General features: G+C 44.7%; 1 protein-coding gene across 2 annotated transcripts in view; it reads right to left on the bottom strand.

Moving 5' to 3' along the window:
* Window positions 1–3,040: 3,040 nt before the first annotated feature.
* The window catches only part of LOC115172887 (arf-GAP with SH3 domain, ANK repeat and PH domain-containing protein 3), a 65,594-nt gene continuing 53,953 nt past the window's right edge, over window positions 3,041–14,681 (bottom strand). For both annotated transcript variants that reach the window (XM_029730719.1, XM_029730720.1), the window contains exons 20-26: window positions 12,693–12,760; window positions 11,110–11,217; window positions 8,294–8,489; window positions 7,284–7,566; window positions 4,541–4,757; window positions 3,683–3,814; window positions 3,041–3,397 (exon numbers count right to left, since the gene is read on the bottom strand). In XM_029730719.1, the coding sequence (XP_029586579.1) occupies window positions 3,320–3,397; window positions 3,683–3,814; window positions 4,541–4,757; window positions 7,284–7,566; window positions 8,294–8,489; window positions 11,110–11,217; window positions 12,693–12,760 (1,082 nt within the window). In that variant the 3' untranslated portion in view covers window positions 3,041–3,319. The remainder of the gene's footprint in view (window positions 3,398–3,682; window positions 3,815–4,540; window positions 4,758–7,283; window positions 7,567–8,293; window positions 8,490–11,109; window positions 11,218–12,692; window positions 12,761–14,681) is intronic.

Below are 14,681 nucleotides of genomic sequence, written 5' to 3'. Positions count from 1 at the left end.
GGGCTCCTCTAGTCCATACTGACTGGGCCCTTTGGGGCTCCTCTAGTCCATACTGACTGGACTCCTCTAGTCCATACTGACTGGGCCCCTCTAGTCCATACTGACTGGGCCCTTCGGGGCTCCTCTAGTCCATACTGACTGGACTCCTCTAGTCCATACTGACTGGACTCCTCTAGTCCATACTGACTGGGCTCCTCTAGTCCATACTGACTGGACTCCTCTAGTCCATACTGACTGGGCCCCTCTAGTCCATACTGACTGGACTCCTCTAGTCCATACTGACTGGGCTCCTCTAGTCCATACTGACTGGGCCCTTTGGGGCTCCTCTAGGCCATACTGACTGGGCTCCTCTAGTCCATACTGACTGGACTCCTCTAGTCCATACTGACTGGGCCCTTTGGGGCTCCTCTAGTCCATACTGACTGGGCCCCTCTAGTCCATACTGACTGGGCCCTTTGGGGCTCCTCTAGTCCATACTGACTGGGCCCCTCTAGGCCATACTGACTGGGCTCCTCTAGTCCATACTGACTGGGCTCCTCTAGTCCATACTGACTGGGCCCTTTGGGGCTCCTCTAGTCCATACTGACTGGGCCCCTCTAGTCCATACTGACTGGGCCATTTGGGGCTCCTCTAGTCCATACTGACTGGGCTCCTCTAGTCCATACTGACTGGGCCATTTGGGGCTCCTCTAGTCCATACTGACTGGGCTCCTCTAGTCCATACTGACTGGGCTCCTCTAGTCCATACTGACTGGGCCCTTTGGGGCCCCGCTAGTCCAGCCCCCATGCCATATTGCCCTACTGACACATACGAGTCTACAGAACCGAAGTGATGTTCACAAGTAGCATTAACATGACAGTATGTGAACATAACAATGCATTCATTCTGATACTCAGTCATTCTTCAACACTGGGTGATATTAACGTTTCCAACATGTTTTACCTTTGTAGAACAGAGCACAACATATACTCAATGGTCTGCCCTCACTTTTCAGTCTGGTTCTGGTTCCACTGACAATCATGCACTTCTCTACCTACTTGTCTAGGTATTGTTCAACAGTGACTGGATCTAGAGAAAGCTAAACAAACCCTCAATATCCCCTGTCTACAGTAAGTACAGGAATGCAAACAGACATGAAAACACTTACATGGCTGAAAAGCAACTGACAGTTATCCTCTAAAAGGTTTTTTATTGTTGTCTGCCGTGCTGTAGAGAGCCCTCCACACCCACTGGAGGCGTAGCTTCACTTGTGGATAAACCAGTTGTATAAGACGCTTAACAGCCTGAGATCCAATACTGACTTACACTTCCCCTCATTCGCTATTAGTGGCATTTAAAGCACTTTGAAACCATATTAGGAGACAGTATTCTGCCAGAATCCTGGTGCATTAAGTAACACTAGAAATTAGTTCTAGGATTACTAGAATATTAATAGAATGCAGTAACATGAAATGCAATGTATTAATGTAACTTTACTGCAGATTCAGAACATGAAAAATATGAATTAATATGAATGGGAGTGGTCAGACGTGAGTATGTACTAGTAAAATGTAATAACACTGTAGAGTTATGGTGCTCAAGAGACTAGGAAAACAGCTAATGTCTCAATACTAGCTTATGGTTAGAGATATGGAATCCTTCCATCACAATTCATGGGTGTAATAATATCTATTTACAATTCTCTACAACCTTCTCTTTACAATATGGAAGTGTCCAACTGTCCATATCTTTTGTATGAGGCCGAGTATAGACCCAGAACCGAGAGCTACTGTATGGAAAAAGGCACTAGGCTTGGGTCATGTTCATTAGGGCAAACTAAAATGAAAAATAGGCATTTCTTATTGGAAAAGTTCAGGTAGTCTTTTCCTGTTTCAGTCCATTTGGTGCCAACTGAATAGAACCCAGCTTTGTGTATTTCACTGCGGTGACAGTCTCTTCCTTTCCCCTGCCGACTGTAGGAAGACAGACTCCTCTGGAGACGGAGAAAACCAAATCACCCAGGCTCCAGCCAGGCCCCCCCAGTCAGAGCTGGAGTCTGGCCCAAAACCTGCTTAGACACTGGGGTTCCATTTCAGAGCGGCAGCCAGAGAACCCTGGAGCCCCAGGAGACAGGCTGGCAGCCACAAATGCACTTTCAGTTCCAGGTCGTTCCAGCCCCAGACATAATCGCCACCGGTCACTGAGCAGGTATTCATTGCATCTGGCTCAGAGTCCCGACGACCGTGACTGACATGGCATGAATCTCTTAAGTCTCCTTAGTTTCCAGGAAGGCAGTGGACAATGCCGGCTATTCATCCTCTTTTCTAGGGCTCCCACAGCACACGGTTTCACTCCTCCAGACTCCAGTGTTGTATGTATGTCATTGCCAGGTAATCCAATGGTATGGTTATAATCTCAGACACACGCGCAGGCAGGCACGCACATACATTCTAGCTCCTCCAGTACTGCTGTCTGTATCACAGGTATTCCAGCAGTTATGTGGCTAGAGCTGTTGCTCTTATAATTTTCCCTGGGCAGCAAAGTGTGGTAAAAACATCCCTTTAATACCCTGGGAAGTAAGGTGTAATAAAAACATCCCTTTAATACCCTGGGCGGTAAGGTGTGGTAAAAACATCCCTTTAATACCCTGGGAAGTAAGGTGTGGTAAAAACATCCCTTTAATACCCTGGGAAGTAAGGTGTGGTAAAAACACCCCTTTAATACCCTGGGCGGTAAGGTGTGGTAAAAACATCCCTTTAATACCCTGGGAAGTAAGGTGTGGTAAAAACATGCCTTTAATACCCTGGGCGGTAAGGTGTGGTAAAAACATCCCTTTAATACCCTGGGCAGTAAGGTGTGGTAAAAACATCCCTTTAATACCCTGGGCAGTAAGGTGGTGGTAAAAACATCCCTTTAATACCCTGGGCGGTAAGGTGTGGTAAAAACAGTTGTAAAGCATACAGGTATTAGAGGTCAAAAGCGGAGGGAGGCGTTTTTGCTCTCTTCTGTCGGGTTGTGAGGGTGGCATTCCTTCCTGTAATATGATCTCTTTCATCCCTTCTTTCTTTATGGAGACTTCCTTAAGTGCACTGTCTGTATATACAATTACAGTTTATGGGAGTCTCTAGTCGTCAGATCACAACACATCAAAGTGGTTCAGAATATCCTATGACAAGAAATGACCAGGAAAGCGAGCAAGCATTTTTGTTGTTGTCTTTGAATGAGTTGCGTTCAAGAGAGTCCATTCCAGCCTTTTTGTGTCCCAGGTAAGTGACGTAGTAAGGGTAGGGGCTAGGGTAGGGGATAGGGCGTCCGGTGTAGGATTATCACATGAGTATGACTAGTCAGTCCCCAGTTTATGGACATAGTTCACAGGGAATGTCCCACTTCTGGATGGATAGCCCTCGATGTGGCCGACCTGGAGGTACAGAAACAATCAAGATCACTGACCGACTAGATAGAAAATACAGAGGTAATAGATTTGAGATAGAGGGACATTAATGAAAGGGCTATGCCTATGGATTTTGTGTTTGCGCCGAAGGAAAACCCTCCAGTTGCCTTTTCTGTAATAATATATAGGTTAAAACATGGTTGGATTAATACAGAAAGGCAAATAGCTCAACTTTCTGTTTTAAAGCTGTGCTTATTAAAAGTAACAACGGATTTACAGAGGTATAAAAAATAGAGGTGTAGTTCTACTCACCCACCAGTGGGGGTCCTCGGTGGCTGTGACTACGATGACCTCATCCTTGAAGAAGGCCAGCTGGTCCGAGCTGACGGCTCTGCAGTCCACCAGCGCCTTGACCCTCTTCTGGGTAGGTCTCCTCTGAGACACCTGGCGGATATACACGCTGCTCAGTCAGGCTCTTGTACATACTAGTGTCCCGCTACTGTATTACAGACAACTGATCTGTACGTGTAACCCATTGTCAGTTGGTTGGGCATCACTATCCTGCAACATCACTATTCAATGTGCGCCACTCGCTGCGGTCTAAGGCACTGCATCTCAGTGCAAGAGGCGTCACTACAGTCCCTGGTTCGAATCCAGGCTGTATGTCATCCGGCCGTGATTGGGAGTCCCATAGGGCGGCGCACAATTGGCCCAGGGTCGTCCGGGTTTGGCCGGGGGGTAGGCCGTCATTGTAAATAAGAATTTGTTCTTAACTGACTTGCCCAGTTAAATAAAGGTTAAAGATAAAACATTTTTTAAATATAACAGCGTTATTGTGCCTTAAACTGACATTGAATAGTGATGTTGCAGGATAATAATGCCAACCAAATGTAGCAGCTGAAGAAAATGTATCAGAGTACCCAACAAACATGTAGCAGCTGAAGAAAATGTATCAGAGTACCCAACAAAAATATATACATTCTTTATATTTCACGTGTCTTAAAATGCATCCCGTATGTGAGCATTATTTATTTCATTCCATGCTCTAACTAGCCTACCATATATAGATGCCATTCTCACTCAGATAGCAGTGGTTTTGTTGTCACAGAAGTTGGCAGTGTTTGAAATACTGCTCCAGTATTAGTGGTAAGGTCATGTTGCGTGTCCTACCATAGCGTTTCTGCGAGGGCGCACAGTGATAGGAGAGGAGGAGGAGGCTGCAGGTGTGGCGCTGGGAGCGGGTCCAGTAGTTACCACGCTGCAGTACAGCTCCTCCTGGCTGCCCAGTGCCACACAGCTGGTTGAGGTCACAGCTGAGGTCACGGCTGCAGAACACTTCCCTTGTCCTCCGCTGCTGGTCCGCCTGTACGATGTTGTTTTCTCTGAGCTGGGGAGGAGGAGAGGACAGGTTGGTAAAACACAAGGACCTACTCACAGATACATAGGACACATACAGTACCTACATGGGTCCTACTGGATTTAGATAGTCTGTTAATAGCATCTACAGATGGAAAATCCAGACTGTTTGCTAATGTTTCCAGGATGGACAAAATGTATGCACTCACAACTGTAAGTCGCTCTGGATAAGAGCATCTGCTAAATGACTAAAATGTAATGTAAAATGTTACGGTTAAGATAAGAGTTAAGGTTAGTGGATAGTTAGTTGAAATGTTACTGATAGTCTGTAGACTGTCCAAATAAAGTGTTATCATGCCTTTTCATGTAATGGAATCCAGTATGCATGTAATGGAATCCAGTATGCATGTAATGGAATCCAGTATGCATGTAATGTAATTACAAAGTTTTGTAACAATGATTTTTTTATATAATTCATTATCAAACACATTATTTTGCTCAATAGGAGTTTTTTTGGGGGGACAGTGACAAAGTAGGTGTTCGTTACTGTTGGAATGCGCTATGTGCTCAGCTCGTAGAGAATTGTTAGGCTTCAACAGCGGACGCTGTGAGGTCATTTTACCTGGCAGTAAACTGCTGCCCAAAGGCTGATGAATTCTCTCTCTTAACTCTAGGGTTGTTCCATTTAAATATATATATGTATTTAAATATATATTTAAATATATATATATATATATATATACTGCTCAAAAAAATAAAGGGAACACTTAAACAACACTTCCTAGATCTGAATGAAATAAATAACCTTATTAAATACTTTTTTCTTTACATAGTTGAATGTGCTGACAACAAAATCACACAAAAATAATCAATGGAAATCCAATTTATCAACCCATGGAGGTCTGGATTTGGAGTCACACTCAAAATTAAAGTGGAAAACCACACTACAGGCTGATCCAACTTTGATGTAATGTCCTTAAAACAAGTCAAAATGAGGCTCAGTAGTGTGTGTGGCCTCCACGTGCCTGTATGACCTCCCTACAACGCCTGGGCATGCTCCTGATGAGGTGGCGGATGGTCTCATGAGGGATCTCCTCCCAGACCTGGACTAAAGCATCCGCCAACTCCTGGACAGTCTGTGGTGCAACGTGGCGTTGGTGGATGGAGCGAGACATGATGTCCCAGATGTGCTCAACTGGATTCAGGTCTGGGGAACGGGCAGGCCAGTCCATAGCATCAATGCCTTCCTCTTGCAGGAACTGCTGACACACTCCAGCCACATGAGGTCTAGCATTGTCTTGCATTAGGAGGAACCCAGGGCCAACCGCACCAGCATATGGTCTCACAAGGGGTCTGAGGATCTCATCTCGGTACCTAATGGCAGTCAGGCTACCTCTGGCGAGCACATGGAGGGCTGTGCGGCCCCCCAAAGAAATGCCACCCCACACCATGACTGACCCCCCACCAAACCGGTCATGCTGGAGGATGTTGCAGGGAGCAGAACGTTCTCCACGGCGTCTCCAGACTCTGTCACGTCTGTCACATGTGCTCAGTGTGAACCTGCTTTCATCTGTGAAGAGCACAGGGCGCCAGTGGCGAATTTGCCAATCTTGGTGTTCTCTGGCAAATGCCAAACGTCTTGCACGGTGTTGGGCTGTAAGCACAACCCCCACCTGTGGACGTCGGGCCCTCATACCACCCTCATGGAGTCTGTTTCTGACCGTTTGAGCAGACACATGCACATTTGTGGCCTGCTGGAGGTCATTTTGCAGGGCTCTGGCAGTGCTCCTCCTGCTCCTCCTTGCACAAAGGCGGAGGTAGCGGTCCTGCTGCTGGGTTGTTGCCCTCTTACGGCCTCCTCCACGTCTCCTGATGTACTGGCCTCTCTCCTGGTAGCGCCTCCATGCTCTGGACACTACGCTGACAGACACAGCAAACCTTCTTGCCACAGCTCGCATTGATGTGCCATCCTGGATGAGCTGCACTACCTGAGCCACTTGTGTGGGTTGTAGACTCCGTCTCATGCTACCACTAGAGTGAAAGCCCCGCCAGCATTCAAAAGTGACCAAAACATCAGCCAGGAAGCATAGGAACTGAGAAGTGGTCTGTGGTCCCCACCTGCAGAACCACTCCTTTATTGGGGGTGTCTTGCTAATTGCCTATAATTTCCACCTGTTGTCTATTCCATTTGCACAACAGCATGTGAAATGTATTGTCAATCAGTGTTGCTTCCTAAGTGGACAGTTTGATTTCACAGAAGTGTGATTGACTTGGAGTTACATTGTGTTGTTTAAGTGTTCCCTTTATTTTTTTGAGCAGTGTATATCTATATATATATATATATATATATATATATATATATATATATATATGTTTGACTATTCATTTCTAACAGTACGGGAAATCAAATCATGAATACAAACATTTTACTGTGAAGACCAGGAAGGAGTCTAACATTTGAACTAGCAGGAATAGAGGGAGTCTATCCGTCATAACATTGCAAAACCACACTGATCTCCTACTTTCTCTGTCAGTTATGAAAGTATTTTAGGATTACCTGACAGGTCCTATGTGGTTCTGAGGGGAGCTGGAACTACTGTTAGACTTGGTGCTGTCTCTGTCTGAGGACCCTGACCCAGTATTGGCCTGACCCTCCCAGGCTGCGGTCTGTCTCTGTCCCCTCACCAGGATGCCCTGGCCGTGGGGTGATTTGGCTGGTCGTCCCCCCTGACCCTCCAGCATGGGGGAGGGGGGGCTGGACTGGGGGGCTGGGTTGGAGCAGCTGCACCTGTTGCTTACCCCCTCCTGGGTGGACAAGGAGATCTGGGGGTCCGAGCGACCTGGGGGTGCAGAGAGAGGGAGACAGGATCAGGTGAGTGAGTGAGAGACAAAGACAGCCATACAAATTTGTCCTTCCTTGATTCCTCACATCCTTGCCTCCTCAAAAGGTGAGGAAGATGCGAGGGAAGGTCCTCAAATACAGTTAAGAAGAAAATGGGATGAGCGGAGAGGAGATGGGAAGAGAGGAGAGGAGATGAGATGAAAGGAGATTGGAGGGGATGGGAGGAGAGGAGATGGGAGGGGATGGGAGGAGATGGAAGGAGAGGAGATGAGACGGGAGGAGATGGGAGGAGATGAAATGAGAGGAATCACAGAAAAATAATTTGAGATCGAGACCCTATTTCAGTGTTTGCAGATCTAATGGAAACAGATCAGATGTGTGTATTTACTGTAGGTGTGTCAGGACCAGGATGAAGAGGTGAGACAGCTCTCTCAGCTACGAGACTCAAACACCCACTATAAACTATACTAGACCGCTTTCCAGGGTCTTGTTCATTTAAGCACCAAAGGGAAGAAACCTGACTGAAACAGAGGGGGACTACCTGGGCTATAATGTTCATGTCAATGCATTTAAGCACCAAAGGGAAGAAACCTGACTGAAACAGAGGGGGACTACCTGGGCTATAATGTTCATGTCAATGCATTTAAGCACCAAAGGGAAGAAACCTGACTGAAACAGAGGGGGACTACCTGGGCTATAATGTTCATGTCAATGCGTGTGTTCACCTCTCATGATAGCTTTAGCGGGCAGAGGGGGCGGGAGCATGAGGACGCCAGATGGAGCACTATTGGGGGGGTTACGGTAAAGGAAGTCCACATTTTCATAGGTCTTACACGCCACGGGGGCGTTGGCGAAGCTCCAGCGAGAGGGCGAGGCTTTGGAGGGCAGAGGGGAGCGTAGGTTCCTGTGTAAGGGGTTCACCTGAAGAGTAGAGAGGAAGGGGGAGATGGTCAGTATATGATGCAACACACAACCCCTACCCCTAACCCCTACACCCTAGGCCCTTGTGTTCTGAAATAATTGGATAAGTGTAAATGATATGGTGAAAATTCTATCTAGTTTACATCCATCCCCCATTATAACATCGCTCTCATTCCAACATCCCCCATTCTAACATCCCCATCCCCATTCTAACACCCCATCCCCCATTCTAACATCCCCATCCCCATTCTAACATCCCCATCTAACACCCCATCCCCCATTCTAACACCCCCATCCTAACACCCCCATCCCCCATCCTAACACCCCCATCCCCCATTCTAACATCCCCACCCCCATTCTAACACCCCATCCCCCATTCTAACATCCCCATCCCCATTCTAACACCCCCATCCCCCATTCTAACATCCCCATTCTAACATCCCCATCCCCCATTCTAACATCCCCATTCTAACACCCCCATCCCCCATTCTAACATCCCCATCCCCCATTCTAACATCCCCATCCCCCATTCTAACACCCCCATCCCCCATTCTAACATCCCCATTCTAACATCCCCATCCCCCATTCTAACATCCCCATTCTAACACCCCCATCCCCCATTCTAACATCCCCATCCTAACACCCCCATCCCCCATTCTAACATCCCCATCCTAACACCCCCATCCCCCATTCTAACATCCCCATTCTAACACCCCCATCCCCCATTCTAACATCCCCATCCTAACACCCCCATCCCCCATTCTAACATCCCCATCCCCCATTCTAACATCCCCATTCTAACATCCCCATCCCCCATTCTAACATCCCCATTCTAACACCCCCATCCCCCATTCTAACATCCCCATCCTAACACCCCCATCCCCCATTCTAACATCCCCATCCTAACACCCCCATCCCCCATTCTAACATCCCCATTCTAACACCCCCATCCCCCATTCTAACATCCCCATCCTAACACCCCCATCCCCCATTCTAACATCCCCATCCCCCATTCTAACATCCCCATCCTAACATCCCCATCCCCCATTCTAACATCCCCATCCTTACACCCCCATCCCCCATTCGAACATCCCCACCCCCATTCTAACATTCTCCCATTCTAACACCCCACCCCCATTCTAACACCCCCCCTCATTTTTTATCCCCATTCAAACACCCCCATTCTTACACCCCCCCAATTCTAACATCCTCCCCATGACTAAGTCTAAGTCGTGTGATAGTGAGGGATATGAACAGTGACAGGTACAGTGTGGTTGCACCGAGGTAAACACTGAATAAAACTCCAGTTCAGTGTTTCCCAAATCCAGTCCTCCAGTAACCAGTACAGCACACATTTCTTATGTAACCCCAACAGTACACCTGGTTCAACTTGTAACCCCAACAGTACACCTGGTTCAACTTGTAACCCCAACAGTACACCTAGTTCAACTTGTAACCCCAACAGTACACCTGGTTCAACGTGTAACCCCTACAGTACACCTGGTTCAACTTGTAACCCCAACAGTACACCTGGTTCAACGTGTAACCCCTACAGTACACCTGGTTCAACTTGTAACCCCAACAGTACACCTGGTTCAACTTGTAACCCCAACAGTACACCTGGTTCAACTTGTAACCCCAACAGTACACCTGGTTCAACTTGTAACCCCAACAGTACACCTGGTTCAACTTGTAACCCCAACAGTACACCTGGTTCAACTTGTAACCCCAACAGTACACCTGCTTCAACTTGTAACCCCAACAGTACACCTGGTTCAACTTGTAACCCCAACAGTACACCTGGTTCAACTTGTAACCCCAACAGTACACCTGGTTCAACGTGTAACCCCAACAGTACACCTGGTTCAACTTGTAACCCCAACAGTACACCTGGTTCAACGTGTAACCCCTACAGTACACCTGGTTCAACTTGTAACCCCAACAGTACACCTGGTTCAACTTGTAACCCCAACAGTACACCTGGTTCAACTTGTAACCCCAACAGTACACCTGGTTCAACTTGTAACCCCAACAGTACACCTGGTTCAACTTGTAACCCCAACAGTACACCTGGTTCAACGTGTAACCCCAACAGTACACCTGGTTCAACTTGTAACCCCAACAGTACACCTGGTTCAACGTGTAACCCCTACAGTACACCTGGTTCAACTTGTAACCCCAACAGTACACCTGGTTCAACTTGTAACCCCAACAGTACACCTGGTTCAACTTGTAACCCCAACAGTACACCTGGTTCAACGTGTAACCCCTACAGTACACCTGGTTCAACGTGTAACCCCTACAGTACACCTGGTTCAACTTGTAACCCCAACAGTACACCTGGTTCAACTTGTAACCCCAACAGTACACCTGGTTCAACTTGTAACCCCAACAGTACACATTTCTTTTGTAACCCCAGACACCTGGTTCAACTCAATGAGGGCTTGATTAGTTGGTGAATTTAATCAGGTGAGTTTGTACAGGGATACAATATAAATGTTCTGTTGGGGTCCTGGAGGACTGGTGTGCTGGTTGTACAGTGGTTAGTGTGTGTACCCTCTCATCCAGGTCGTATTCGGTGTGTCTATGTGTGTGTGTGTTTGTTCCTGTGTGTGTGTACCCTCTCATCCAGGTCATCTTCGCTGTCGTACAGGTCCTGGCTCTGTGTCTCCCACATGTACTCCACATGGATCTGACTGTTGAACTTCCCACTCTGGGCCAGCTCTAGCTAAAAAACACACACACACATACACACACACACACACACGCGCGCACACAGGAACAAAAACATGCGCACGCACACACAAACACACACAGGAACAAAAACACGCACACACGAACAAACAAACAAACACAAACACACACACGCACACACACACAGGAACAAAAACACACACACAGGAACAAACACACACACACAGGAACAAAAACACACACACACACACACACACAGAAACAAAAACACACACACACACACACACACACAGAAACAAAAACACACACAGGTCAGTTACACACACAGGTCAGCTACAAATCCATATTTTGCTCAGATTACAAACATAGCATAGCTAGTCAAGTCACTGCTCCTATCAGTACCTTTAAATACGCAAATATCACCCAGAAAATAAAATAGTATTTCAAGCCTTGGGACAACTGTTAAAACCACTGAAACTTTAGTGCTAGAAACCAGAACTAAATCTTACATGTGCTGGCCAGTGACTTAATTATGCTAACATTTATGTTAAAGTGCAATTCCACCACTTTTCAACCTCATTGTCATTATCTCCAGCACAATGCCAGTGTCTACCTATGTGAAAACGGCACTTTTCTACGTTTTGTAGAAAAAATATATAAAGTAAAGGTCTACCCGATGACATCATCTAAAGTTAAAACATTTTTTAAAACGATGTTTGTTTTCAAACAAGAAAATACCCCTCTGTCTAGAAACTCACTGCAGGTTTTGAAAGCACTGTTTTTCTTACTTTAAATCTTACCCTGTGATGTCACAGAAGCATTTATTTATTAAACTTTTATTTTTTTTTACCACAGATCATAGAAACACGCTGTTTTCACATATGTAGACACTGGTATGGTGCTGGAGATGGTGAATATGAGGTTGAAAAGTGGCGGAGTTGCCCTTTAACAGTCTGTCACGAAACAGTATTGAAACAACAACTTAGGTTACTTGACTTATCACTGTTTTAACGGGAAATAATGGATATGGTTTTCCAGTATAACACAACAAGGACAGGAAATTAACACTTTTATTATGGACTTTACTATGACAATTCAGCACCTAACCATAATCAGAGACAGTGAGCATGTTATCTATTCTTCCATAAAGGATAGGAAGACAGGAAATTGAACGGGGTCAAAGCAGGTTCAGCAGGGGAAAACAGGGAGCCAGAAGGAAAATAAAGGCTGTATTTGTACTGAGAGTAAAGTCAGGGTCAGCCAGTCCCTTTCTTGGCAAGAGCTCTCAAACTACGCAAATGACTATCAGTAAAGACATTGATACGCATATTTATTGATTTAGTGTTTCGCCAATTTGTTGTTTATGACGATGATGAACTGTCCATATAAATTAGGCTAATCATATCTTCTTCGTTGTGTTTTATATTGTATGATATCGCATTTAGTGCTCGTTTCTGCTTAAGTACCAAGATGTTCAAATAAACCGAAACCCAGTCAGTCATATCTTACCAGGTCCACACACTGGGAGTGCTGCAGTCTCCTGGCGATGTCCAGAGCTGTCTCTCCGGATGAGTTCACTGGATGACGAGATAGAGAGACCAGTTAAGTCTCTAACTGTGGTATCCCTATTGAACCCAGCTTACAAGCACTAAAGGCACATACTGTAGGTGTGTATATATTCTGTAGGTGTGTATATATACTGTAGGTGTGTATATACTGTAGGTGTGTATATCTACTGTAGGTGTGTATATATATACTGTAGGTGTGTATATATACTGCAGGTGTGTATATATACTGTAGGTGTGTATATATACTGTAGGTGTGTATATATACACTGTAGGTGTGTATATATACACTGTAGGTGTGTATATATACTGTAGGTGTGTATATATACTGTAGGTGTGTATATATACTGCAGGTGTGTATATACACTGTAGGTGTGTATATATACTGTAGGTGTGTATATATACTGTAGGTGTGTATATACTGTAGGTGTGTATATACTGTAGGTGTGTACATACTGTATAAATACTGTAGGTGTGTACATACTGTAGGTGTATATATACTGTAGGTGTGTATATATACTGTAGGTGTCTACATACTGTAGGTGTATATATACTGTAGGTGTGTATATACTGTAGGTGTGTATATATACTGTAGGTGTGTACATACTGTATATATACTGTAGGTGTGTATATATACTGTAGGTGTGTACATATACTGTAGGTGTGTACATATACTGTAGGTGTATATATATACTGTAGGTGTATATATATATATACACTGTAGGTGTATATATACTGTAGGTATATATATACTGTAGGTGTACATACTGTATATATACTGTAGGTGTGTACATACTGCATATATACATATACTGTAGGTGTGTACATACTGCATATATACTGTAGGTGTGTACATACTGCATATATACATATACTGTAGGTGTGTACATACTGCATATATACTGTAGGTGTGTACATACTGTATATATACTGTAGGTGTGTATATACTGTAGGTGTGTACATACTGTATATATACTGTAGGTGTATATATACTGTAGGTGTGTACATATACTGTAGGTGTGTACATATACTGTAGGTGTGTATATACTGTAGGTGTGTATATATACTGTATATATACACTGTAGGTGTGTATATATACTGTAGGTGTGTACATATACTGTAGGTGTATATATATATACTGTAGGTGTATATATATACTGTAGGTGTACATACTGTATATATACTGTAGGTGTGTACATACTGTATATATACTGTAGGTGTGTACATACTGCATATATACATATACTGTAGGTGTGTACATACTGCATATATACTGTAGGTGTGTATATACTGTAGGTGTGTACATACTGTATATATACTGTAGGTGTGTACATACTGTAGGTGTATATATACTGTAGGTGTGTACATACTGCATATATACTGTAGGTGTGTACATACTGTATATATACTGTAGGTGTGTACATACTGTATATATACTGTAGGTGTGTATATACTGTAGGTGTGTATATACTGTATATATACTGTAGGTGTATATATACTGTAGGTGTGTGTATATACTGTAGGTGTGTACATACTGTAGGTGTGTATATACTGTAGGTGTGTATATACACTGTAGGTGAATATATACTGTAGGTGTGTATATATACTGTAGGTGTATATATACTGTAGGTGTATATATACTGTAGGTGTGTACATACCGCATATACTGTAGGTGTGAACATACTGTAGGTTTATATATACTGTAGGTGTATATATACCGTAGGTGTGTGTGTATAGGTGTGTATATACTGTAGGTGTGTATATATACTGTAGGTGTGTATATACTGTAGGTGTGTGTGTAGGTGTGTATATATACTGTAGGTGTGTATATATACTGTAGGTGTGTGTGTAGGTGTGTATATATACTGTAGGTGTATATATACCGTAGGTGTGTGTGTGTGTAGAGGTGTGTATACACTGTAGGTGTGTGTGT

The sequence above is a fragment of the Salmo trutta genome, chromosome 33, assembly GCF_901001165.1.
Source record: "Salmo trutta chromosome 33, fSalTru1.1, whole genome shotgun sequence".
NCBI classification, from domain to species: Eukaryota; Metazoa; Chordata; class Actinopteri; order Salmoniformes; family Salmonidae; genus Salmo; species Salmo trutta.
The sequence above is the reverse complement of the archived record's forward strand: the minus strand, read 5'-3'. Positions and strand labels throughout refer to the sequence as shown.